Here is a 26924-nt window from a genome sequence, read left to right as displayed (position 1 = left end):
GCCCCGGGGCCCGAGCCGCTCGGCGCGCCGCGCTCCGGCCGCCAGGTGCGGGGAGGACGCGCCGCAGCGCCCGCCTCGGGGCCGCGCTGGTTAGGTAGCTGGGGGGACCGGAAGGATGGCGAGGAAGTAGGAGAGGGTTTCCTGAGATGAAAGATTACTTCCGTCCGGGCTCTGGCCTCTCTCTGGAGCCGGCTCGTTGGGGGCTGGGGAGCGGGGTGCGCGGGGCTCGGGGGCCGCGCGTTGCCACCTGCAGCGCCCGGGGCCGGCGGGACGCGCTCGGCCCTGTCGGGGGCTCACGTGGGGGGGGAATCCTTGCAGGTGGGAGTCGAGAACGTTTCCTGGCGCCCGAGCCATGGTGGCCAAACAGCGCATCCGGATGGCTAACGAGAAGCACAGCAAAAATATCACCCAGAGGGGGAATGTAGCCAAAACCCTGGTAAGGCGGGGGCGGCGCTGACCGGGCGGCGCGGGGCCGGGCCGGGCTGGGCGGGCGCGGGGCCAGCCTCCCCCTCCCCAGCGCCCCGGGCTGCCCCTCCCGCGGGGTCCCGCACGGTGGGCACTGAGGCCCGGGCTCCCCGTGGCGCGGACTTGTGCTCGCCGGAGCGGAGAGGGCCCGGGTTGGCTGTGGCCCCTCTGGGAGCGGCTGCTGGGGCCACCGCGGAGGCGCAGAAGGGCCTCCCCAGGAGAGAACTGGGCCTTTGTCTCGGGGAAAGACGAAACTCACATCCTTCAGGGAACAGTTAAACCAACTGCTTGACGCCGGGGCCTGGAACCTAGGAGGTGCTAGCTCGGTTTTGTTGAATGAATGAATGAATGAATGAGTAAAGGGAGGCCCTTTGCCACGTCTCCCTCCTAGGCTTCATCCCCTGCCCTCCATCCCCAACAAACACCCCAAGATAAGGTTTTCTTTCCTGCCCCTTTGTAATGGTCTCCCTGTATAAATTGGGAATTAGGAATGCTATTCAGCCCAGTAGTTCCCTCCATCCTCCTCTTTTGTCTGTTCTCCAGTGAGGTCCCGCACCACTCGGCGAAAGTTTAAAAGCAACATTCCCCTTGTTCCCCTCGTCAATTCCGGCTCATCCTGATAGTATGTTACAGAACTTTAGAGACTAGCTTATTGCCAGGCATTCTGCACCTCCAAAACTGTAGACTAAAGCTTTATAACGATGCTTACGTAAAATCTGTGCCTTAAGTACAGGGGGGTGTGTGTGTGTGTTGTTTGTTTGTTTGTTTTTATGATCTTCAACAGAAATTGCCAGGCCCATGATCCTGGACATTCAGAGGCAGCCCTCGGAAGAGTTGTTGAGTAGTGCTGGTCTCCAAGCGTATGAGCAAAGGCGCATGGAATCTATTATCCCAGACACTTCAGTGGAAGTTCAGCTGAAACTTGAGGTTTGGCTGGAAGAGCTTGCAGACTTGATGAGGCAGTTGCTTTTAGCCAAAGGCATGAAGCTGGTTTGATTAACTGAGCACAAAGCTGGATCTGCAATCTCTACACCAGAATTCTTGCAGAACAAAGCAGTACTATGGCAGAGAAACCTTAGCATCAAATTTGGATCTTTATAGGCAGCTACAAGCTTAAGTTGTGCTGGAAGTTCTCTCATTTGGGAGTTAGATCATTTAGTTGTTATTGGGCAGCAAAATGCCAATATGCCATTGAATTGGAACTATTTTTCACATAGATCTCTGTTTTCCCTATTTTTACTCAGGAAAAGAAAAAAAAAAACTTGCTGTCCAAATTGACATTGAAAAACAATTTTTAATGGATGTTAAAGTATTCGGGGTTTATATCCCTAGGAGATCAATTCTTCCCAGGATATCATACAGACTAGCTGATTTACTGAAAATTTCTAGTTGTGTGGTTCCTTTTAGTGAACTAAAAAAACAGAGGTCACTTAACTCTTCTCATTTGACAACTGATCTGACTGCAGAAGTAACGACAAAACAGAAACTGCTTTGCAGAGCTGTTTTACCCATTAGGCTTGGTAAAGTCAGTGTCTGCCACTTCTAGCTTCTCAAGACCACTAGAAAATGTTTGGTACCTGAAACAAAAATGATTGGCTCCAAAATAAGAAAAGAAAATGGAAAAATTGGAGAAAAAGCTGTTTAAATATCTAGGAAATGTAGTCAACTTGACTGCAGTTCAGCTTAACTTTCAGAGATATTTTCAAATTATGTTTAATGTATGGTCTGAGTGGATTTTTAATAGGTTCTGATATACCATGGAGTGGGCCCTTCAGAAGTGCCTGGCACCTATGAGTGTTTCTAAATGGTCCTACTAACTTTGTAATGAAAGGTTTCCAAACCAAGCCACAATGTATGTTTATTTTCCCTTGGTTAGAAAGGCTTTTTGGTTAACTTTATTGTAAATGGATCAGCTTCCAAAAAGAAAAATGAAATTCTCTTTCAAAAAGAAACACTTTAAATCTTAAATCTCCTTTTCCTAATTAGAGATCAAACATGATTATACTTTGAAAGAAGTAACTTGTAAGGGGTAACTTGTTCAGAATGAAATTCAATAAATGCAGACACATGAACAGATTCTAACAGAAAATTCAGACTAATTGTTCAGAAATAAACTCTTTTAATTGTATATAGATGCTTGGGTATTTCATTATCAGCTTACAGCTACGGAGTGAATCAGTACTGTTCTCCCAGATAACAGAAATGGAATAATCATTTCATGATTATACAGTAGTAACTTCTTCAGAATGAAAGGGCAATTTAAATTTCAGAATTCTGAGTTACCCTGCTGGTATCTTATCACAGGGAAAGTCATCCATTTTTTGGAGCCCAGGGAGTGACAAATTCCTGCTGGTAATGAACCGTGTCATTTGCAGGATTCTACTGCTTTTCTTACCTTTCCCAGCAATAGATTCAGGCTTAGGTGAATTGTCCCAACAGATTTGTGCTGGGCACTGCTTCCCCAAAAAAGTAACTCAAAGCTCTCAAAAAAGGATATATTGGTATTATGACCAGCCAAGGAGTTCTTGAGCTCTGAAAGTCCCCAAATAATATTGATTCACTGTGGAATGCCATCAAAAAGGATTTTGTGTTATCAGGATGCAAGCTCTGTATCCTGATAATTTGAGTTTTTCTGCAAAGGAAAAAATAAATGACTCCATTTGGTATCTGCATGAGACCAAAAATCCATCTACAGGCTCCTGGATTCACTTGTTGACTCTGCTGGAGATAGAACTAAATGAATTTTTTCGTTTAGCATCAGTGGGATGACAGCAACAGAATTTGTTTCTGGTCAACTATCACAAGTGATTAGGAAGTTGGCAAAGGGGCAGAGGGGTGAATGTCACACTCTGTTCAGGTAACTTTATTTAATACCTCTATTATTTACTTGCTCTGATCTTGACCTGGTCTTAAGTGTCAAAGAATGACACAGTACAAATGCTGATTAAAGTTATCCTATGCAATTATTTAAGACTGATTTTGTCTTTCTTCTAGTCAAAAGAAACCATCTATTCCCTTGCAGTGTGCTTTGCCACCATACAAGAGTGTTGGTAGATACAAGTGGTCAAGGTCGGAGAAGTGAGTGGTTTTAATCCTTAGATTTTACCTGCCACTGACACTAATCCATACTTCTCTAGTAAGAGAAATGCTGGAATAACCCTATCACCAATTAGGAAGTATTAAAATAGCCAATATCCTTCCTAGACCCTTTCTTTACTCTAGCTGACCTAAGACATCGTATTTAGTGGGGCTTGTATGCTTGTTCATTCTTCGAAGAACATTTATTAAGCATCTATTGTGTTTAAGTTCTGGGCCAGACGTTGCTATACATTGATATACGAAAGAGACACAGTGCCTGCCCTTGCAGGGCTTACAGTCTAGTGGAATGACAGACATCAAACACAGTATCACAAGAATAAACATCGAGATACAAACTGTGATAAATGCTATCTAAAAAAAGTACTTGGTGATTTAAATGCCAAGTGAACTCAACTGAGGTAGAAGAGAGAAGGTTCTCTAAGAATGGAACAGGTAAGCTGAGAACCAAAGAACTGTTGCCTTGTCTATGATAAAATAAGTTCTCTAACCTATGTTTTGGCCACAGCCTATTTTTGGCTCATGCCAATGAGGGAATATTTAGTGAGTTCTTCATTTTTCTTCACTCTACCATCTCCCTTTTCACTTGAGAAATTCCCCACATTTTCAGATGCCTTTCTCAGAAAATATTGGTTTTCCATTGATTGATTTGCTTGTAAGGACCAAGCCTTACCTACACACAGACCCAGAGGAGTTGCAGAGGGACCTTCCTCTGACGTCTGTGCTTTTGGCTTGAGAAGAGCAGGAGGTACGCAGGGCTGGTCCGTGTGGGGACCGCAGTCCCCTTGTGCTTCCCGGGGATGTTGAGATTTCTCCCAAGCATAAGCTTCACTAAGAATTAGGAGGTTTATTACAAAACGCCGCTCCCCTCATCTCCATACACAGCTGCTGTGGTGCGTCTACTGTTCCCAGGGTTTCCACTGCAGTGGCTTCCCAGGTTTTTAGCACTTAGAAAGTTTTGAGAAAATGGCGGTGCTCTGTGACCCTGCTTGGAAGCCACGGATGCAGGAATTCAAGATGAATCTGTTGGAGGAAAATCACCTGGCTCCGTAAAGAGACAGACCTAAATGTGCCTCTTGTTCCAGTTAGCAAAGCTTGAGCCTCAGTTTCTCAAGTACAGCATGGAGATGATAATACTGGCCTTGCGTGGAGTTGTGAGTGCTAGAGATCGCGGATGTTGGCTGCCTTCTAGAGTGCCTGGCATGAAGTGTGCTTTCAGCCAACAGAAGCAATGATTAGTAATATCATTTTTGGCTTCCCAAGTCACTGTATTGGTTTGTGTTTTTATACCTCATCTGTCCCCAGAATATTTAAGAACCACCAAGTTCATTGAGTTACAGGCGTGTAAGTAAGGTTATTGATGAATTTTCCCAAACCAATCTTGATCCCTTAAAATTGACTTTGTTCGTCTAGATCTGCCCGCTGGCATTGAGACTGGGTCTGTCTCATTCACAGAGGTGTCTAGTGACTAGCATACTCAGTAAATGTTTCTTGAATGAATGAAGCTAATCTTACTTTCTCCCATTCCCTTTCAGAGGCCGCAAGAAGAGAAATATCCTGTGGGCCCATGGCTGTTGGCACTGTTTGTTTTTGTTGTCTGCGGCTCAGGTATGGGTTTCTCGCTGCCCTTATATCCCGTGGTCTCCTTTGTCCTGTAAAAACACATGTTTTATTCTCAAGGTAAATAGACAAAAACTATATTGGTCTGGGATTCAAGTTAATTGCTGCCCGAAGTCTTCATCTTAATAGGTTTTGATTTCATTTCCATTCCAGCAAACAGAGTAGAGACAGAACTGATATGCTATCAAATCATAATCATAAAATGATTACAGTGAGCAATTAAATTGGCTGGCTACACTTCAGAGTTCAGTTAAAGCTTTCTCTGAAGACCTAACCTAAAAAGGGCATTTGGAACAGAAAGTGGAGCACCTGTCTGCCTGAGATAAATCCACATTCCAGAGAGGAGAGGCCTTAGGCCTTAAGGGAAGCTCTGCAGAGATGCTGAGTAAAACAGAGCCTTTGACCTGAGCCTCGAGGTGTAGTCACCTGATGCTGGAAGGTGGCAAGTTAAGAGAGCTTTACTTACATACACACACACACACACACACACACACACACACACACACACAGTGCAGACTTGACCAGAAGGATCATGCAGTTGTTTCTAGTCGACGTCTGTAATTGGGAGCCTTGACTTAATTCCTGGTCCCCATGGGTTGGGTCTCTGAAGTACTGGTGAGTGGAGGTCACTTCTATCAACAAGGTAGGTCTTTAGATGTTCCCATCCTCCATCTCCTCACTGTTGCTGAAGGCAGGGAAGGCGAGGAGTCCACATCTTCCTGCAAAGATCTAGACCTCCCAGGAAGACATCATTCCTCCCCAATGGCAAGAGATGCCCATGACTGAAGGTGCCTCTGATCTTTAGGAGACCACTCTTCCAAGGAAACAAAAGCTCTTAGGAGGAAGGAGGGATCTGATGGTCTTGGCACTATTGCCAAACAAGCCTTTGTGTGAGGCTCAATTTTTTAAAAGATGATTCCAAGATGAGAGAAGATCTTCCACTCCAAGAAACGAAAGTGTACGCCATCCCTAAAGATGTGTCCTCAAAGGGAGTCTTTTGTCCAATACAGGGATCCCTCATCTTTAATAGAGTTTACCCGGCCACTGCTGGAATACTTCAGGAGTGCTCACTCCTTCAAAAAGCCTATCCCATTTCTGTGCAGCTCTGATTCTATTGGAAACATCTCCCCTCTTTTGAACCACACTGTGCTGTCTTCTCGGTAGTTCAGGTGTGGACGCCGAAAACCACACAGCTTGGACTCTTTTGCTTCTGAACGTCTTGACTCTTTGGATATTTTCAAGATGACTGCCTAGTGACTCCTTCTACAAACTCAACTTCCCTAGTTCTCTCAACCTTGTCCTCATAAGATGTAGTTTCTAGATCCTTCTATACATGCCATGACTCTCTTAAAGTATTGCATTTGCAACTGCAGAAGTTGGTCTAGAAATGGTGCAACTGCTACAGAGATAATAGGTCTGTCCCTGCTTTTTGTCTCATAACCCTGCTTTTATTAATATGCCCCAAACAGTTTATTTATTTATTTATTTAACATCTTTATTGGAGTATAATTGCTTTACAATCTATGTTAGTTTCTGCTGTATAACAATGTGAATCAGCTATATGTATACATATATCCCTATATCCCTTCCCTCTTGCATCTCCCTCCCACCCTCCCAACCCACCCCTCTAGGTGGTCACAAAACACTGAGCTGATCTCCCTGTGCTATGCAGCTGCTTCCCACTAGCTATCTATTTTGCATTTAGTAGTGTATATATGTCAATGCCACTCTCTCACTTCATCGCAGCTTACCCTTCCCCCTCCCCGTGTCCTCAAGTCCATTCTCTACGTCTGTGTCTTTATTCCTGTCCTGCCCCTAGGTTCTTCAGAACCAATTTTATTTTGGATTCCATATATATGTGTTAGCATATGGTATTTGTTTTTCTCTTTCTGACTTACTTCACTTGTATGACAGACTCTAGGTCCACCCACTTCACTACAAATAACTCAATTTCATTTCTTTTTATGGCTGAGTTACATATTCCATATATTCTATATGTGTGCCACATCTTCTTTAACCATTCATCTGTCTATGGACATTTAGGCTGCTTCCATGTCCTGGCTATTGTAAATAGAGCTGCAATGAACAATGTGGTACATGACTCTTTTTGAATTATGGTTTTCTCAGGGTGTATGCCCAGTAGTAGGATTGCTGGGTTGTATGGTAGTTCTATTTTTAGTTTTTTAAGGAACCTCCATACTGTTCTCCATAGTGACTGTATCAATTTACATTCCCACCAACAGTGCAAGAGGGTTCCCTTTTCTCCACACCCTCTCCAGCATTTATTGCTTGTAGATTTTTTGATGATGGCCATTCTGACTAGTGTGAGGTGGTACCTCCTTGTAGTTTTGATTTGCTTTTCTCTAATGATTAGTGATGCTGAGCATACTTTCATGTGTTTGTTGGCAATCTGTGTATCTTCTTTGGAGAAATGTCTGTTTAGGTCTTCTGCCCATTTTTGGATTGGGTTGTTTGTTTTTTTGATACTGAGCTGCATGAGCTGCTTGTATATTTTGGAGATTAAGCCTTTGTCTTGCAGTTTATTTTTAACAATCACAGCACCTCCTAGACTTACAGAGAGCTAATGGCCAGCCAGGACCCACCAAGCTCTTCTTCACGTCAACTTCCTGCAAGCTTCAGAGATGCATCTCTGTACCCTCCCATCTAAAGTTGTCCCCTATCTGCATCACACATTGTTTTATTTTATTCATGGCCCTCATCAACATTTGAAATTATTTAATTTGCTTACTTATTATCCATTTCTCTCTACTAGGATATAAGCTTAGGGAAGACAGTATTTATCTTCCACTAAATTTTTAGATACTAGCACAGTTTTTAGCACATAGGGAGTGTTTAATCTCGTTGGTTAGATGGATGGATGGATGGATGGATAAAACCAAATATTCCCCATGCTGTAGATATTAAATAGACTTCTTTTTAGACCTAATATAAAGCTCCATGAACATTTCTATTTTAATTTCATTGTTGGTTGTAAGCTGTTTTTCTACAGAGTAGCCATAAAGTATGGAAACATAGAAGAACATAAATAATAAATGGCTTACTGATATTACGTAATAATGTACAGTATGGTTAGTGACGTTACATGATGTATTCAGTGTATTGCCCTGCATTAGCAATGCATAGTTCAGAGCACTGTGAAAAATTGCAATGAATGTGGTGCATCAATGCAGCATTTCCCTCAGTGCCTGCCTAGTCATCTGTGATGCATTGCCTCAGATGATCGCTCTCTGATTTTCTCGCCAAAACAAAACAAACCAAAAAACAAACAAACAAACCAAAAAAATGCCATTAGCAGGCCACAGAAAATCAAGAGGAAAAATCCATCTGTATAAAAAAGTTATCTATGTTTTCACCATGTGATAATCTCAATAGATGCAGAAAAAGCTTTTGACAAAATTCAACACCCATTTATGATAAAAACTCTCCAGAAAGTAGGCATAGAGGGAACCTACCTCAACATAATAAAAGCCATATATGACAGACCCACAGCCAACATTGTTCTCAATGGTGAAAAACTGAAACCATTTCCTCTAAGATCAGGAACAAGACAAGGTTGTCCACTCTCACCACTATTACTCAACATAGTTTTGGAAGTTTTTAGCTGTAGCAATCAGAGAAGAAAAAGAAATAAAAGGAATCCAAATCAGAAAAGAAGATGTAAAGCTGTCACTGTTTGCAGATGACATGATACTATACGTAGAGAATCCTAAAGATGTTACCAGAAAACTACTAGAGCTAATCAGTGAATTTGGTAGAGTAGCAGGATACAAAATTAATGCACAGAAATCTCTTGCATTCCTATACACTAATGATGCAAAATCTGAAAGAGAAATTAAGGAAACACTCCCATTTACCACTGCAACAAAAAGAATAAAATACCTAGGAATAAACCTACCTAAGGAGACAAAAGACCTGTATTCAGAAAACTATAAGACACTGATGAAAGAAATTAAGGATGATACAGACAGATGGAAAGGTATACTATGTTCTTGGATTGGAAGAATCAACTTTGTGAAAATGACTATACTACCCAAAGCAATCTACAGACTCAGTGCAATCCCTATCAAACTACCAATGGCATTTTTCACAGAACTAGAACAAAAAATTGCACAATTTGTATGGAAACACAAAAGACCCCGAATAGCCAAAGCCATCTTGAGAAAGAAAAACGGAGCTGGAGGAATCAGGCTCCCAGACTTCAGACTATACTACAAAGCTACAGTAATCAAGACAGTATGGTACTGGCACAAAAACAGAAATATAGGTCAATGGAACAGGATAGAAAACCCAGAGATAAACCCACGCACATATGGTCACCTTATCTTTGATAAAGGAGGCAAGAGTATACAATGGAGAAAAGACAGCCTCTTCAGTAAGTGGTGCTGGGAAAACTGGACAGCTACATGTAAAAGAATGAAATTAGAACACTCCCTAACACCATACACAAAAATAAACTCAAACTGGATTAAAGACCTAAATGTAAGACCAGACACTATAAAACTCTTAGGGGAAAACATAGGCAGAACACTCTATGACATAAATCACAACAAGATCCTTTTTGACCCACTTCCTAGAGAAATGGAAATAAAAACAAAAATAAACAAATTGGACCTAATGAAACTTCAAAACTTTTGCAAAGCAAAGGAAACCATAAACAAGATGAAAAGACAACCCTCAGAATGGGCGAAAATATTTGCAAACGAAGCAGCTGACAAAGGATTAATCTCCAAAATATACAAGCAGCTTATGCAGCTCAATATCAAAAAAACAAACAACCCAATCCAAAAATGGGCAGAAGACCTAAATAGACATTTCTCCAAAGAAGATATACAGATTGCCAACAAACACATGAAAAGATGTTCAACATCACTAAGCATTAGAGAAATGCAAATCAAAACTACAATGAGGTATCACCTCACACTGGTCAGAATGGCCATCATCAAAAAATCTACAAACAATAAATGCTGGAGAGGGTGTGGAGAAAAGGGAACCCTCTTGCACTGTTGGTGGGAATGTAAATTGGTGCAGCCACTATGGAGAACAGTATGGAGGTTCCTTAACTGAAAATAGAACTACCATGCGACCCAGCAATCCCACTACTGGGCATACACCCTGAGAAAACCATAATTCAAATAGAGTCATGTACCACAATATTCATTGCAGCACTATTTACAATAGCCAGGACATGGAAGCAACCTAAGTGTCCATCGACAGATGAATGGATAAAGAAGATGTGGCACGTATATACAATGGAATATTACTCGGTCAAAAAAAGAAATGAAATTGAGTCAGTTGTAGTGAGGTGGATGGACCTAGAGACTGTCATACACAGTGAAGTAAATCAGAAAGAGAAAAACAAATACCGTATGCTAACACATATATATGGAATCTAAAAAAAAAAAAAAAATGGTTCTGAAGAACCTAGGGGCAGGACAGGAATAAAGACACAGACTTAGAGAATTGACTTGAGGACACAGGGAAGGGGAAGAGTAAGCTGGGACAAATGCACTACCAAATGTAAAATAGATAGCTAGTGGGAAGCAGCCACATAGCACGGGGAGATCAGCTCCATGCTTTGCAACCACCTAGAGGGATGGGATAAGGAGGGTGGGAGGGAGATGCAAGAGGGAAAGGATATGGGGATATACAGGGATATACGTATGCATATAGCTGATTCACTTTGTTATACAGCAGAAACTAACACAACACTGTAAAGCAGTTTTCCAATAAAGATGTTAAAAAAAAAAGTGATCTACGTTTTCAGGCTTTATGGCCAACCTGTAGATTGTTAGATCTTGAACCTTGAGCCTTTTATCTAATTATCTCTCTCTCCCAGCTTTATGGTTTCTTGAAAGTATGTTATTCGTCCTAGGCACTGATAAAAGTCTAGATTTGGCGAAGCCCACAGAAAACAATTAGAGACAACTCCCCTCAGGTTGACTTGGAACCTCTCAGCAAAACTCCTGCAAGCAGTCCTCGTGTCTTGAGGGTCCCTGGTGTGCCTGGCACAGTGCGGGCTTTGGAGATACAAACTCCTTCAGGGGGCAGCTGGCACTGGGGAGACAGATAAGGAACATGTCGTTGCTCCCAGGAAAAGAGCACTCTGACAGCAGAGCACCCAGAGAGCTTGGCAAGCGTGGACAAGGGACTGTCTTAGTGCATTCGGGCTGTTATAACAAACTACCAGAGACCGGGTGGCTTATAAACAGCAGAAATTGATTGCTCACAGTTCTGGAGCCTGGAAGTCCCATTCGGGTCCCAGTGTGATCGGTTGGGTGCCCCTTTCCCAATCACAGACTTCTCCTTGTATCCTCACATGGCATCCACACGTGGTAGAAGGGGCTAGGGAGCTCAGTAGGGTCTCTCTTACAAGGGCACTAATCCAATTCATGAGGACTCCACCCTCAGGACCTAATCACCTCCCAAAGGCCCCACCTTCTACCACCATCACATTGGGCATTAGGATTCCAACATGTGGATCTCAGAAAACACAGTCAGACTATATCAGGGCCTTCTAATTCCTACTGAGCAGAAGAGAAAGTTTCCCAGAGAAGGTGCCATTTGAGCTGAGTTTTGAAGGACAAACAGCCAGACAAAGGGAAGGTTATTCCACATGAGGGAACACTGCATGACAAAGGCACAGAGGCCTGAGATAGTACGACAGGCTCAAGACTGGCCAAAGCCCAATCACAGGGATCTGTGAGCCTCGGTCATCATGTAGCCCTTGTTGTCAAGAACTAAATAGATACGGAGCTGGTGTTTTTTTTTGTTTTTTGGGTTTTTTTCTTTTTTGGCTTCAAGATACACAGTAACCGGGGCCCTGTCCGGTCTGTGCCCTTAGGTAGCATATAGGAGAGGGGAAAAAGCCAATAAGTCATTTAGTCTGGCTTATTTTTCTCCAACCTGTGCTAGTTCTCAATATCCATCTTTTCCAAAGGGATTAAAAACCTTCTCTAAATTACATGTTAATTAAAATTTTGCCAGGCTTATTGATTCACATAGTAGGAACTGTATCTTTCCCCCCATTTGGGTAAATTGGGACATTTGCTGACAACAATCTTTTGGAACCTTCCCAGTCTCCATTAGTTTTTTCAGGGATCAAGTACATTGTCTCTGCTATCCTCTCTGCTGGTTTGTCCAGGGGCCTGGGATGGGAGCCTGCAGGGCGTGGAGATTTGGACTTAAACTGGCCAAGAGAACACACCACTTACTGGCATACTACATCCCCTGCCTGCATGTCTGGTGCTCTTCTAAGGATGCTTCTTTAAATCTAGTTAAAAGACCACTAGCTTCTACGGAAAGGCTAGACATCAAACGGGGAGTTGGGTCCTCTTAACTTTATCCTCTGTTAACATGCCATCATGATCCCCAAGCAATGGACCTCCTCCTTTTTAAAATCATATCTAAAAATAATCCACCACCATCTCCCTTTTTTTCTTATTTTCTTTCCTTTCTTTTTTTTTTGCCAACTTTAGCATTTTTTTTGCAAGCTTCAGCTCAGGCCAAGCTCTGTTCTCACAGAAATGTGTCACTCTTCTCAGTTCGTCCTTGGTACTGTGCCCTTCCTTCTATCTTTGTCCGTGTCCTTTTCTAAACCAAACACGTCACGAAAAACACAATAGCTCCTTTAGATTCATACCCGTTGCCACGTCTCTGGGATTAGTCACGATTCAGTTCTTCTTGCAGCTCCTACTCTCCCTCCTGAGTTCCTCCCTTTTCAGAGTCGCAGACCATAGGCTCCTACCTATCTTTTTTATTGAATTTATTTTATTGAAGTATAGTTGATTTACAGTGTTGTGTTCATTTCCGCTGTACAGCGAAGTGATTCAGTTATCTACCTATCTCTTCTCTTCGTTTAAAAGAATGCGATTATGACCACCTAGAGGGGTGGGATAGGGAGGGTGGGAGGGAGACGCTAGAGGGAGGGGATGTGCGGATATATGTATAGGTATAGCTGATTCACTTTGTGATACAGCAGAAACTAACACACCACTGTAAGGCAATGACACTCCAATCAAGATGTTAAAAAAAAAATGCAATTTCCTCAAATCTAGCTCTTCCCTTTATCAGTTCCTCTGCTTTACATAATGAGCCTTCTCGGGGCCTGGATGATTGAAGCCCCTTATCACTGCTCTCGCTCGCTTCTGTTCCCCTTTTGTAGCACAAAGTAGGAGAGACCCGCCCCATCTAGCGTCCTGCCATCATCTGTAGTGCGCACAACAGCACCTTCAGCCCTGCCCTTGCCTGTCACGCTCGCACAAAATGCACTGGAGTTTGCGGCGGGATTTCCATGCCTCTGCAGACACACCCCTTCCTGTGTCTGTCCAGCGGGTCCGTTCCCTTTGAACAGGATACACCCGTGTGCCAGGCTGAAGTTCCATTTCACCAAGTCCCTGGGATACCTCTGAGGTCATTCACCCTCTCTGAGTTCATGTGGTTAATTATTCATATTTTGTAGATCCTTATACAGATAAGAAAAATATGAAATCTTCTAATAGTAGTGAAGATGTTGATCATTGATCTGATTCTCTTGCTTTCGTTACCTCACTCTATTAAACCCACTTTTCTAATTGACGGTGGGCTGGGCAAAGGGCTCTTTTTTAGAAATAGTGTCACATAGAAAACAAACTTATGGTTACCAAAAGGGAGTGGGGAGAGGGGGAAGGGATAAATTAGGAGTTTGGGATTAACAGATACACACTACTGTATATAAGAAAGATAAACAACGAGGACCTACTGTATAGCACAGGGAACTATATTCAGTATCTTGTAATAACCTATAATGGAAGAGAATCTGAAAAAGATTATATATATATACTGAATCACTTTGCTGTACACACCTGAAACATTGTAAATCAACTACACTTCAGTTTAAAAAATTATAGAGGGCTCCCGTGGTGGTGCAGTGGTTAAGAATCCGCCTGCCAATAAAGGGGACACGGGTTCAAGCCCTGGTCCGGGAAGATCCCACATGCCGCGGAGCAACTAAGCCCGTGCACCACAACTACTGAGCCTGTGCTCTAGAGCCCGCGAGCCACAACGTCTGAGCCCACATGCTGCAACTGCTAAAGCCCGCGCACCTAGAGCCGGTGCTCTGCAACAAGAGAAGCCACGAAAATGGGAAGCCCACACACCGCAACGAAGAGTAGCCTCCGCTCGCCGCAACTAGAGAAAGCCCACACACAGCAACAGAGACCCAATGCAGCCAAAAATTAATTAATTAATTAATTAATTTTAAAAAATAAAAATTATAGAAATACTGTCAGTGTACCTAGGGTAAATAAATTTTCAGATCAGGCAAGTCACAAGGAATGCAGGTTTTATCTGTTTCCCTAGTATCTTTTGGAAAAAAATGAAGAATGGTAAAAATGTTGACCTTTAAGTATAGGCTCACTTATTGGTCACCTTTACTCCATTTTACGTGGCAAAACAAGTTAACAAACCTCCAAGAGGTTACGGGACCCCATTATTATGGGGAGTGATGTGTCACAGCAGACTCTTGACCCCTTCCTTCTCGGCTCCTTTCCTTGGCCTTCCTTGTTCTCCACACATGCCTTTTGTGCCAGCAGTGCTGGTGCTGTTAAGAGCCAGATAAGGAAAAGGAAGGAAGAGGAACCAGGGGAGCAGTGAGGGCACAGCGCACAGGCACCCAGAGACCCCTGGCACAAAAACACGTGCCCAGGGAATGCCCACTCCTCACCAGGGAGGCCCCAGTCCAGCCCAAGTCCATGGTTGTAACCAGTCAGAGGACGTTATCTAAATACTAAATACACCCCCCTTCAGAGGAAGGAAATTTCCACTTTCCAGGATTGCAAAAGGTCTCTTCTTTGAAAACTGACCAACTGGCAGTAAATGGATAAGAGGCTTCAGAGGGGAGGATAGTTTGGGGCTCCGCCAGATGTGGGTTCAAAGCCTGGATTCGCTATGTTTCTGCTGAATAACCTTGGACAAGTTCATTACTCTCTCTGTATTGATTTCCTTATCCATCAAACAGGGATAGGAGGAGCCCCTCCAGAGGTTGTCCTGGTACTGAATGGTTCCAGGGACGTAAGTGCTGGCCCACAGCACGCTTGAAACCTGCAGCTTCAGTCACCACCACCTCTGTCCCCATCGCCCTCATGTAAAGTAGTGGCACCATGAATGGGGCAGGTGTGTCATGGACACTGCAGGCTCCCATTGCCTTCCATCCTCCCAGGCCACGCCTTCACCTGGCAGGCTCAGCCACTCACGTTGGTCTTGACCTTCCAGAGAGCTGTAGACCCCGCCTCTTCACTCCAAGGACGAGTGTGAGCAATTTCAGTGATAGCACTCCCAGTGGGTGAAACTATGTTCCCACGATAAAGCATCAGAATCTTTCAGACCGACCCAGGCAGGGAAAAGGAAGCGCCCAGAGCTACACTAAAATCAATGAATAGGGGTTTGTACTTTAAGTTGAATATCAGAAATAAACTAAGTTTTATTCCCTTAAAGCAACCCAAATGCACCACCGTTTTGCTATTTAAAAAAAAAAAAAAGTTTTCTTTGTGAGATGCAAAAGCTTGGCGAACAGCGTTCTTTTGAGACATGGAATTGTCCAGATAGGACATCTCAGGGCCATATCTTGCTTTGTCTGGTTTAATTTGGAAACTAGCCTTATTGTTGTTAGTATTATATACGTTCCATCAGAAATCTAAAACCTGTTTCTTAGTCAGATACCTCTTCTGGGTCCCCTCAGATGATTATTCCAAACAGGCCAGAAACTTTTCTTGTTCAGATCTTGACCCAGGACTTTTGCTTGGGCCTTTTTAACTGGTTGCATTTGTCTTTATTTGATCTCCTAGGACCTCAGATTCACACTGAAGCCCCAAGGGTTTAAACACCCCCCTCTTAGAGACTTGGCCGTTTTTTCGCTCCCGTTTTTATAAAAATATTATCTTCCATTTCTGCAGGCGGTGGGGCCTCTTTCCAGATAAGCAGCTCGTCCTGACTCTCAGTCCCCGGTTTCAAAGCCTGCCTCTTTAGAGAACTGTTTGATAGCTTCTGAAGAGTACTTGTTTTTATCTTGAGGCTCAGAGACAAGCGTGACCCGGAATGTCCATCTGAGGCGGCAGAGATGCCGTCACACAGATACGCCAACTGCTATCTGCGCGAGACACTTGCTGTCTGCGTGTGCTTCCCGGGACCATGGATGAAGCCCGTCCTGCTGGTTGTGCCCACGGCCCTTGCCCCTGGGTCTTCCTCTCCCTTTTGTCCTCATCTCTTTCAGGAGCCTTGTGGAGAAGGGTTCTGAGGCCTCCCCAGAGCTCTGTGGCAAGTATGCTGCTGTGTATCAGTAATGTCTGGCCTGAACACGGCAGTGACAAGCAGGGTCCCAACCCCGGCCTACCCACCTTATAGTGTCAGTGCCGCAGTGTTCACAGGACAACTGTCTTCTTCAGCATTTTTGACTTTCCTCTTGGGCTAGAAGTTTCACATGGACTCAGTGACAGTAGGTCTTTCCCTTCCCATGCAGTTGACCAGGCAGTATGTTAGCGCCTACGTGTGTCTTGTGATCCTGTTGTATCGTTCACCTCTCCTGAGCCCAGGTGTGTCCCTGGGTGTGAACAGGAAGCAGCAAGCTGAGAGCAGTCTTCTCTGTCCTCCTCCCTCACTGAGGTTCCAACCGGGGTCAGTGGAACCACCATTTAATCCCCATCGTGCTGTGATTCTCAGAGGGAAACTTACATACCAGCCACACCCCACCTCCCTCCCTCAGACTACTTCTCCCTCATCTATCCCTCGTTTCGATTGCATTTCTCTCTCTCTGGCCGAACCTGATACTCACTTCCTAATTAGAGATTATGTGAATTTTAGTCGTTCTTGAAGTCTGGGTTTTCTTGAAACTGATGAGCTTATATCCCCCATCAAAGGGAAACCTCTAGGGTAATAGGATTAACCAGTGACTTATTTCCTTCCTAATTTTCTATATTTTCCAATTTTGTCAATGAGCATATATTACTTGTATAATCAGAAAAAAATAAGTGTATTTTGAGAGCAAAATGGCTAAACTCTTGGTTTTAGCTTTTTCTTTTTTTTTTTTAAAAGCAGTAGACCTTTTTTATTTTTTTTTTAAAGTAGTAGACCTCTTTGTTCAAATCTTAGAGGGAAACAAAAGAAAAGCTGTTCTGGTTGAAGCAGGATCTGTTATGTGTCTGTGTTTATGTCTGTGTGTGTTTGTGTATGTGTATGTTTGTGTGTGTCTGTGTGTGTGTTCGTGTGTCTCGGTGTGTTTTCTTCTCCTGTATCTGGTAGGCGCTCTGCCTGCCGGGGCAGGACTGGGAAGAGATAACGTGTCACGGGCTGGACCGTTTTTCAGGACAACCTATTCAGAACAGATAAGGAAAGTGATTCCCTGAGATGTTCTAAGCTGCACCTGAATGCCTCCTGTCCTCCGGGCCTCCTGTTTCAGGTGGTCCAGTGGTCTCCCTTTATGCATGCGCTGGAGGCCCCTCCGTTTCTGGAAGAGCCCACAGTCCCACCCTCCCTCGGACTGGCTGTTTTGTTAAGGACGCTGTGGCGAGGGAAAGGACTCAGTCCTGTGTGAACCAGCTCCGGCGCCAGCCTCCTTGGGTTGCAAACCCGGCTCTGCCAACTACTAGCCGTGAAGCCTTGTCCAAGCTACTCACCCACACGCCCACTCCAAGCCTCAGTTTCTTCCATTCTTAAAAGGCGTAGGATCCTATCTGAAAACTCCTAGGATCCTCATGAAAATCAATCCTGAGGATTAAATGAGACAACGCATGCCACACGTTTAGTGGAATCCTGGTAATAGTTTTACAAATGTTTCTTGTTATTGTCATTATGTTGACGGCCCTTAGTTGCACTGTCTCCTTGCCTCTCAACCCCCCTGGCAAGGTGCCGGCCAAGATTCTGAATGCTTGCAAGGAAAGAAAGATAACATTTTGACCTTTGTGATGGGGAGAAAACCTGGGGGAGCAGAGCTCTGAGATACTGGGGAAGCTGCAGGAACCCCAGCTCCCACCTGGATAGGTAGAGGGCAGAGTTTGCCGGCCAGAGGTCAGTGGTGTCACCTCTGCAGGGACAGCTAGAGCTGGAGCCTCTTCTCTCCTTCTAGAAAGAACTCTTTAAAAACTAGCCAATGGGGGTGAGCAGAATCTATTCATACAACTATTTTGGCTACCGTTTCTTGAGTACTGATTATAATGCCAGGTCCTACACTTATATTTTCTTTTCTCATCACACAGTCCCTACAAAGAAGCTATGGTACTCCTTTTTCCAAATCACAAAACAGAGGTTCAAAGAGGAAATCCACCAGCATCCCGTAGCTAAAAAGAGAGCTAGTACCCAAACCTAAACTCCAAACCCATCTGCTTTCTATTATCCTGCATCCTTCTCTCTTACCATTTCCCCCAAAATACCATGGAGCAGATTTTCCACCAACTTTAGGCCTTTAGCATATGACTGTGTATTGAAAAGAACTCCTGTTAAAACATCTCCTACTTTCCCTGCCAGAAAATGTGTGCTGTCCAGAGGTTCCAGATGGACGGCCATTCTCGGTCTGCTCCCAGGTGGATAAAGCCCTGATCCAGCCATGGGCTGCTTCTTGACTGGGCCACCGGGGTGCTCCATCACCTTGCTCTGTCCTGGACACCTGCTCCAGGGCAAATTTGAATTCACCGTGTTTGCAGGTCGACCACATAAGCACTGGCCTTTCCTGGAGACTGCCCGAACTATCTTGAAACTGTGACACCCAGAGGGAGTCACAGCCCCAAGATTGGCAAGTTTGAGGAATTGAGCAGCCCTGGGAGAAACCTTTCTGTTTCACCACAAAGGAAAGCTTGAGGACATGCGTCTGCTCTGGAACTCCTGCCTCAGGATCTGAGATGGACGGTCTGAAAAAGATGTCTCATCAGCCACTGGCTCCCTCAAGGTGACCTACGGCCTCGCTTGTCATGTGCTTCGCTCTGCCCTGTGGCCCTGTGCCCCTGGGGCCCTTTGGGTCTGTGTATGGTTTCCTTCTCGGAAGAGTGCTTCTGCTGTCTGCCCTTTTAATGTGGAGAGAGCATCCCATTCTTTGCTAATACGATCTCTCTTTTAATAGTGCCCTCCTGCCCTCACCTATCCCTGGCTTCCCTCTCTTTCCCGTCTTCTCCATCTCTGGAGAAGCCATGGGGAAGTGGCATCTTGCCTTTGACTATCTTTGTGCTAATTCTTTCAGGGAGCTTAATGACCCACCTTGGCGATGTCTTGTCTCCTAACATCTCTGCTTATCTTTCTCAAGGCCCATACTTTTCTTACCAATGCTTTCATTTTTTTAATTTTTTAAATGAAAAATAATCAAAGTTGTGTGAATTCTAGAGTTGGCTTATCCTCCTAAAGGGTGTTCCTCTGGCCTGTCTTGATCTCTTTTCTCAGCAATTCCCTTGATCTCGCTTATCGTCAGCCATTTACTTTCAATAAATGTCGTTTTCGGAAGGCCCCATTGTCTGGCAGGGTTCCAGCTTTCTGACAGTGTCCTAGGGGATCCACTTGTGTCATCTCTGTGTCCTTTGGGCACTCCCAGTTAGCTGGGGTGGGGCAGTGCCCAGGGAAGAGTGGATTGGGCTGGCCCAGCTCCCGGCCTTAAGGGGTTTATGTTCTTGACTGGTGACTTGACTTCCCCTCAAGAACTGAGCTCTTGGAGCAATTGAATCTCAAGGTCGCCATTTGATGCTGATTCTTTAGGTCTGAAGAGTAATCAGTTGAGGTTTTTAAAATGTATTTTCCTCCATGCTGTTTGCAATTTTTCACCGTTCAGTCCTTCAGTAAATTTTTACTGAGGACCTACTATGTGCCCGGTGCTGAGCTTAGGCCCAGGGGTAGAGCTGGGAGCAAAACCATCCCTGCTCTCCTGGAGCTTGTGGTCTAGTGGGGAAGAAAGATGAGTCAAACAAATAATTATGCTGAAACATGTAAAATTTCAGGCATGAAAATGTTCAAAGGAGAGGAACATAGGGCTGTGAAAGCATATACAGGCCAACCTTGGAAACATTGCAGGTTCGGGTCCAGACCACTGCAATAAAGCTAATATCGCAATAAAGCAAGTCACATGAGTTTTCGGTTTCCCAGTGCACATAAAAGTTTTGTTTACATTATGCTGTAGTCTATTAAGCATGCAATAAATAGCATTATGTCTAAAAAAAAGTATACATACCTTAATTAAAAAATGCTTTATGGCTGAAAAATGCTAACCATCATCTGAGCCTTTCAGTGAGTCCATCAACAACAGCAACATCAAAGGTCACTGATCACAGATCACATAACAAACATAATAATAATGAAAACGTTTGAAGTATTGTGAGAATTACCAGAATGTGACACAGAGGCACGAAGTGAGCAAATACTGTTGGAAAAAGTGTTGCCCATAGACTTGTTACACACAGGGTTGCCACAAACCTTCAATTTGTAAAGAAAAGAAACACAAATCGCAATATCGGCAAAGCGCAATAAAACAAGGTGTGCCTGTAATGCAGAGGGCTGGTGTGCTCTAGGGAAGTGGTTCTCAAAGTGTGGTCCCTGGACCGGCAGCCTTAGCATCACCTATGAACTTGTTAGAAATATACATTCTCAGTTCCCACCCCAGACCCACTGGATTAGAAACTCTAGGGATGGGGTCCAGTGTCTGTTTTCAAACATTTTCAGGAGATTGTGAGACCTAAGTTTGAGAACTCCTGCTCCAGATGGTCAAAGACGGCTTCTCTGAAGAAGTAACTTCTGAATTTTGAAGTAAAAACTAAGCAATAGGGTAAGGTGGGGAAAGTATTTCAGACAGAAAGATTGGCATGTGTAAAAGCCCAGTAGTAAGAGCAGGGAGCTTTTAAAAACAGGAGGGCTTACTGTAAGAGAGGAGGAGAGTGGAGAAGGTGAATCTGGACAAGTTGCCGGGGGCCAGGAGATGCAGATCATGGAGGCTTCACCAAGGATTGGGCAATAGAATGCTTCTGGTGTGTTAGAAACTCAAGGAGGGCACGATCTCACTTGTTTTTATTTAAAGAATAATTCTAGCTAGAGTATGGAGAAAGGATTGAAGGAGGAGCAAGAGTAGACCAGTGGAGGTCACTGCAGGAATCAGGGGAAAGATGATGGTAACTTGGACTAGGGTGGTTTCTGGAAGGATGGAGCGAAAGACGCACAATCACAAGATTATTAGGTAATGCCCACAGGTCTTGGTCATCAATCGGAGGTGTCAAGGATGACTCTGGCATTTTTGGTGTACGTGCAAGATGGAAGATGATGGTGCCAAGCTTGGCAACGGGAAGAGATCATGAGAAGGTCCTGTTGCATTTGACGTGCCTTTGAGCCACTTGTGTGTAGGTATCAATTAGATGGTGGAAGGTGTGGATCTGGAGCTCCGAGGAGAGGTCGGGGCTGGCAACACACATGGGTGAGTCATCAAAAGCTAAGTGGCAACTGAAATTGTGGGCCGGGATGAGATCACCTGGGAGAAGGAATGTAATGAAGAGGAGAAAGCCAGCATGCTCACTGCAGAACTTCAACATTCTTGTTTACTGGTCAGGAGGAGTTAGGATGACCCCCATAAACCACGTTTAGTGTAAAGAGCCAAAGAGGAAGCGGAAAACTAGAAACTAGGAGAATGATGTGTCACAGAGGCCAAGGGAAGAGAGTTTCCAGGAGGGAGCACTCAGCGATGGTAAGTAGGGGTGTATGACAAGAGGCAGCTGAAGGGTGCTAGTTGGATTAAGTGACATGGAAGGTCATTTGTATCTTTAGCAAGAGCTGTTTCACTGGAGTGAAGAGAGAAGCTAGAATGCAGTGGAATGAGGTGGAACCCAAAGGTAAGGAAATGGAGAAAGTGAGGACTTAGACAGCTTTTTGGAAATGGTTGTAAAGAGGAAGAGGACACCTGTGGATGGGAGATGTGGAGTCAGGAGGATTGTTCTGGTTGATTTTTGAGTTGCAAGTGCTTCTTGCATGTTAAACCCTAAGAATTTCATTGAAAGGGAATGGTTGAATAAAAGAGAGACGTGATCGTCCGAGGTTACCAAGGACCAGGATCCTGTACAGGTGGGAGAGTGTGGAGGCTCTCAGATTCTGTAGTTCCCACTCTAGCCTGGATCTTCCTGAACCTCTGACCTGCCCAAGGCCAGATCCCCTGACCTCGAATGCCTGCCATCCTTCCCTTTCTTGGCATCCGTCCTCCCTGCTGGCTCGCCTGCCCACAGCGCCTTTCCTGCAGCCCGCTCGGCTGTTTTCTCTGCTTTGTTCACCCTCTGTTAAGTTATTAACTTGTCAGGGTCTAGACTCCCCACTTCCTTTCCCACTTTGAACCCACTCTTGGCTCCCTTCCTGTTCACCGCCTCAGAAAGTCAGCATCGGGGAGGCCAGGGCTGTAGGGCGGGTCATTACTGGCGGGCACACAGAAGTACAGTTAACATAATTGGTACAGGATGGTGAAGGCTTCTTAAAGACATTGCCATTGATACAAGCCTTCTTAAAGACAGGGATACAATTCTTAAAGACATTGAAAAAGGAATCATAAAACACAACCATCTCTCCATTATCTTAGAGGTGGAGGCAAATGGTGAACTTAAAATAGACTTTATTCAAAGTAATTTCTCCAAGAGGGTTCAATTTTAAAGGGTCGCCTGTACACATGTTAAAGCCCATTAGATTTTTACCTGTTAATTCATGGATTCAATTAGGGTCAGGAATGATCTTTCATTAGTTTTTAAAGCAGACTCAGAAATAGGTAAGTTGTTTTAATATGTGTTGCTATTCTGAGGCCAGCAAACTTTGTCTAAGACTCTTAAGAGAAATTTGTAGCAGTTCCTTGAAAAGAATTGAGTGGTTTTATCATTACCCAGCACCTTTGAAGTCATGAATTAATAGGGTCTGATGGACTAAGGGACAGCCTGTTTCGTATTCATTGACCTATATCCTGCTGATAATGATTCCTTGTCTACGAATAAATCTCAGGGAGAACTAACATTTTGGAGCATCTATTATGGGCAGATATTTTACTTATGTCTTCATATTTATTCCTTGCATCTTTTGAGGTACATATTATCTACAGTTTTATAAATAGAGAAATCAGGGCTCAGAACTAGTTAGTGAATTCCGAAAATTCACACCTCTAGAGGGTGGCAGGTAGCACCTGAGCTCTGGTATGCATGTTCATACATGGAAGCAGCAGCCGTCATTGTAGTAATAGTAACAGTAATAATAGCAATGACTCCCATGCACCGAAACCTTGATGTGTGAGGAACCTCATCTATGTCAGACCATTTAATCCCTGTATTAACGCTGCAAGCAGCATGGTCCTCATTTCACAGCAGAGGAGACAGAATTGAAGAGGTTAAATTATTCATGCAGTCACACAGCTATTCACAAGAGCTGGGATTCAAACCCAGTTCCCTCTGACCCTAACATTCCCCTCTAAAGTAAGCCTGTTTGTCCAAATTAGGGATGTTTTCCTGATCCCAAGAACAAAGCCTGAGGCACAGTAGATGTAAATATTTTTTTCCTGATGTGCTTGAATATACAGCTGTCTTCCAGCACTCCTGCGGAGCCAGAACACAGAAATGTTTATTTGATTTTTATTCCTTGTTAGCTTTGGTAGAGGAGGGTGGAAACATCCGTGTTCCGGCAGGCTTATACATTTGGGTAAGGTACTTTCTCATCCATCTAGCAACTTCTCCTGTTAAGGGCCACCCCCCAGATGAGAATAAGCCAAGAAAACCTCTGAGCACAACCAGAGTTAAATATCACAACCTGCTGAATTAACTCTTTTATCTAGAGAAGAGTCTTTCCGACCTTCACACACAACTGGTTGACTCTAATTTTATACATAGTTCTAACAGCCTTTGTTTTCAGCTTAGTCTACAGTAGCATAATAATAGAAGAGGGCCCACTGCAGATTGGTGTAGTAGCACCAGAGATGTGACCAGAGATAAGAATCATCGAGACCAAATAACCGCTAAGAAGCAGAAATGAGAGCCCAAGAAGTACAGCCAACCGGAGCTATTTTGGGATCAGATCAAACGCTGTGCATCCTCTATAACCATATTACAGCAGGGTCTTATTAGTTATCACTTCTTATTATGGTCACACTGGACATTCATGAAAACTTAATATTAAATCATGTTGGGTGTATATCCAATTTAGGAAAGTCGTGATGATGCACACAGTGATTGTTTTAGTTTATAAAAAACCAACTACATTAGTGCTTTATCTACCCTTCAAATCTAGCTGTCCAAGAAAAGAGTCCCCGGGGCCCTCGGTGTGAACTATCTTTGGATCCCCAAAGCACAATGCCTGGCACATAGTATGTGCTCACTAACGTTACTTGATAAAATGTCAACCACTTTTTGTTTCTCGAGGGTTCTGGGTAGCATATTTCACTATGGTTACTTAGGAAGCAGCATTCCTGGGTATATTCCAGGATGACTTTATGAAGGAGAGAAGGGGTAAGCCCCCTGAATGTTCTGTGCTTGTTCTGTTTTTACACATGATTACATGATACCCAGCTGCCCCTCAAAAAAAAAAAAAAAATCATTCTATGTGTGTTCATTGCTATTATTATCATGACTGTCTTCATCACGATTGACCGATATTGTATATGTCACATCTGGGGAGGATGTGGAAAAGGAAGTTGGACCTTCGTCCCCTGGAACACATTTAAACCCTATAAACAAAACCAGGCTGGGTGCTATCCAACCAGCTCTTACCAGAATAAGGGGAGGGAGTCCCAGGAATTGTCTGTGGACGTTCAGGCTACCCAACCCTTCAGGAAGGAGTTCGGTCCACTTAGTGAAGACGGTGCCCTGAATAAATCAGCGTTGCTCTCGGTGCATTTCAAGTCGAATTTCAGAAAGTTCCAGGCCGCCTAAAGATGCACTTGTATCAAAGGTTATCAGCAGCCGGGGGCCCAGCTCCACGTGTCTGCTCCCAGCACCCGGCCTTCCTTCCAGTTCAAGGGCAGCTTCTTTTCCAGGTCACAGCCATTTTGAAGAGGCAGCGTCTCTGACCTGTTAAATGAGTGCCCTGCCTGCACGAAAGCGCCGTCCCCCCGCTTCCCAGCAGCATCAGAACATTCCGGGGAAGAGGGCCAAACGTCTCAGGGCCTGAGGGATTTCTGGCCTTCACTCCTGGTGGAATTAGCAGGAGTTATCCATAAATCCCCGAGGCATCCATCAGCAGACAGAGCAAGGCTGCCTTTTTAAAGAAGTTCACTGACCTCTTGTCAACTTAACTCCTTGTTAGGAAATATCTAATCAGCTGTGTGCTAACAGGTCCAGGGCCCGGGGTCAGCAGAAGCAGGGCTGGCGGTGGGGCTGGGTTTCCAGCTGTGCGCTGTCTGGTGTCTGAGCCGCCTGTTTTGTTTCCCTCCTTCAGCTATCTTCCAGATCATTCAGAGCATAAGGATGGGCATGTGAGCGGGCTGGGCTGGGACACGGCCCCCTGCCGCTGGCAGGTGGAGCTCTTAGCCGGGTATCTGTGGGAAGCCGACAAGCCACCCAGAAGAAAAAAAAAGGCTCCCTCAACTGTTCCCTGATCACTTCATCGTGGATGTCAGACCAAATTTCTTTCTCACGGGACATCTCGGTACATCTGTGCTCTCAAGCGGAAAGGACATTTTGCTTTGCAGTTGGCAGGATTGGTAGCTCTCCGGGTGTCTGCAGCAGAGCTGTCTGTCTGCTTTTGCCCTGGGTTTCACTGATGTCTGCATGTGGGCTTCTGAATGATCACCGCTTTACTTTCTATGGATGCAAGCTCTGCTCCGTTGGGAATTGCTTTTACAAATAAATGTCTTTGTTCAACCTTATACACTGTGTGGGTTCCAGTGAGAAAACCAAAGTGAAGATGATGTTAGGAAAGCTCCGGGGGGATGGGTAGGGTAGGGGACTTGACTATGTAACTGGAGAAGGTCAGGGAATCTGTGGCCCGGGAACCAGGGCTAGGTTTGCCCAGCCGGGCGCTGGCCACCCTCAAGGTCTTTGCCTGAAATGAAGTCCTGGGCAGCTCTAAGGACCTTGGGTTTTCCACACATTTCACAACGTGTGAATCTTTTGGGGTTCTTTCTTTTTTTGGTTCGCTCTTCGTTGTTCTTTTTTTTCAATCCGGAAAAGGTACCTACAATGTGTGTTCAAGTCCACTTAGCCATTATCTCCTCTGTGGGCTGCATTAGGGCTTGGTGCATCCCAGAGGCCTCTTTGGGAAAATCATCCGGCCTCAGGCCCAGCCCCGCCCTAACACAGAGCACCGGGCAGGCAGGAGTCCTGCCGGCTGGGTGCGTGAGGTTCAAGGTTGGTGGGCGAGACCCTCCTCTCCCCGGCCAGCCTTCCCCACAGCGTCTCAAAGTGTGGACGGCCTGCATCCTGTCCCCGGGGGGGGGGGGGGGGGTAGGAGGATGCATTTCAAAATGCAGACTCCTGGGTTCCACCTCAAGTCTGCTAAATCCAAATCCCCACCACTGGGGCTAAGAAGAAGTGTTTGGTACCAGCTCCCTGGGTGAGGCCCGTGTCCTCTACGCCGAGATCCTGAGAAAGCCCCGCTGAGGAAGGAGTGGAGTTCTGCCCCGTTCCGAGCAGCAAAGGCAGCCGAGCTTGCTCTTGAGCAAAGCCTCTCCTGGCAGGGACTGGGTGACATCTGGCCTGCCCCCTGGTTGGGACTTCTCATCTTGCCTAAGGAAGTCATAGGGACAACCAGACGACCTGAAGGATTAAAGATGCTCTCACCGTGCA

The 26924-nt window shown here is 44.8% G+C and overlaps 1 protein-coding gene across 3 annotated transcripts; it reads left to right on the top strand.

Annotated features, from left to right (window-relative positions):
* SERP2 (stress associated endoplasmic reticulum protein family member 2) lies at window positions 1-26005 on the top strand. 3 transcript variants are annotated; one of them, XM_036831129.1, is made up of 5 exons: window positions 1-45; window positions 319-436; window positions 5097-5169; window positions 18694-19111; window positions 25576-26003. In XM_036831129.1, the coding sequence occupies exons 2-4, from the start codon at window positions 353-355 to the stop codon at window positions 18786-18788; spliced, it is 252 nt and encodes an 83-aa protein (XP_036687024.1). In that variant the 5' UTR covers window positions 1-45; window positions 319-352; the 3' UTR covers window positions 18789-19111; window positions 25576-26003. The 3 variants fall into 3 exon arrangements, with proteins under 3 accessions (XP_036687024.1, XP_036687025.1, XP_036687026.1); XM_036831130.1 differs by lacking the exon at window positions 1-45 and adding an exon at window positions 59-94; XM_036831131.1 differs by lacking the exons at window positions 1-45; window positions 18694-19111 and having other exon boundaries at window positions 171-436; window positions 25576-26005.
* Window positions 26006-26924: the final 919 nt, after the last annotated feature.

Source organism: Balaenoptera musculus, chromosome 18 (genome assembly GCF_009873245.2).
Source record: "Balaenoptera musculus isolate JJ_BM4_2016_0621 chromosome 18, mBalMus1.pri.v3, whole genome shotgun sequence".
NCBI lineage: Eukaryota > Metazoa > Chordata > Mammalia > Artiodactyla > Balaenopteridae > Balaenoptera > Balaenoptera musculus.
This window is presented reverse-complemented; position numbering and strand designations above follow the sequence as displayed.

Excerpts from the sequence above, each read along its gene's own strand:
- SERP2 (XM_036831129.1), top strand. The coding sequence starts at position 353 with ATGGTGGCCAAACAGCGCATCCGGATGGCTAACGAGAAGCACAGCAAA. Across the intron at positions 437-5,096 it reads GGAATGTAGCCAAAACCCTG|AGGCCGCAAGAAGAGAAATA; the intron begins GTAAGGCGGGGG and ends ATTCCCTTTCAG. Across the intron at positions 5,170-18,693 it reads TTTTGTTGTCTGCGGCTCAG|AAAATGTGTGCTGTCCAGAG; the intron begins GTATGGGTTTCT and ends TTTCCCTGCCAG.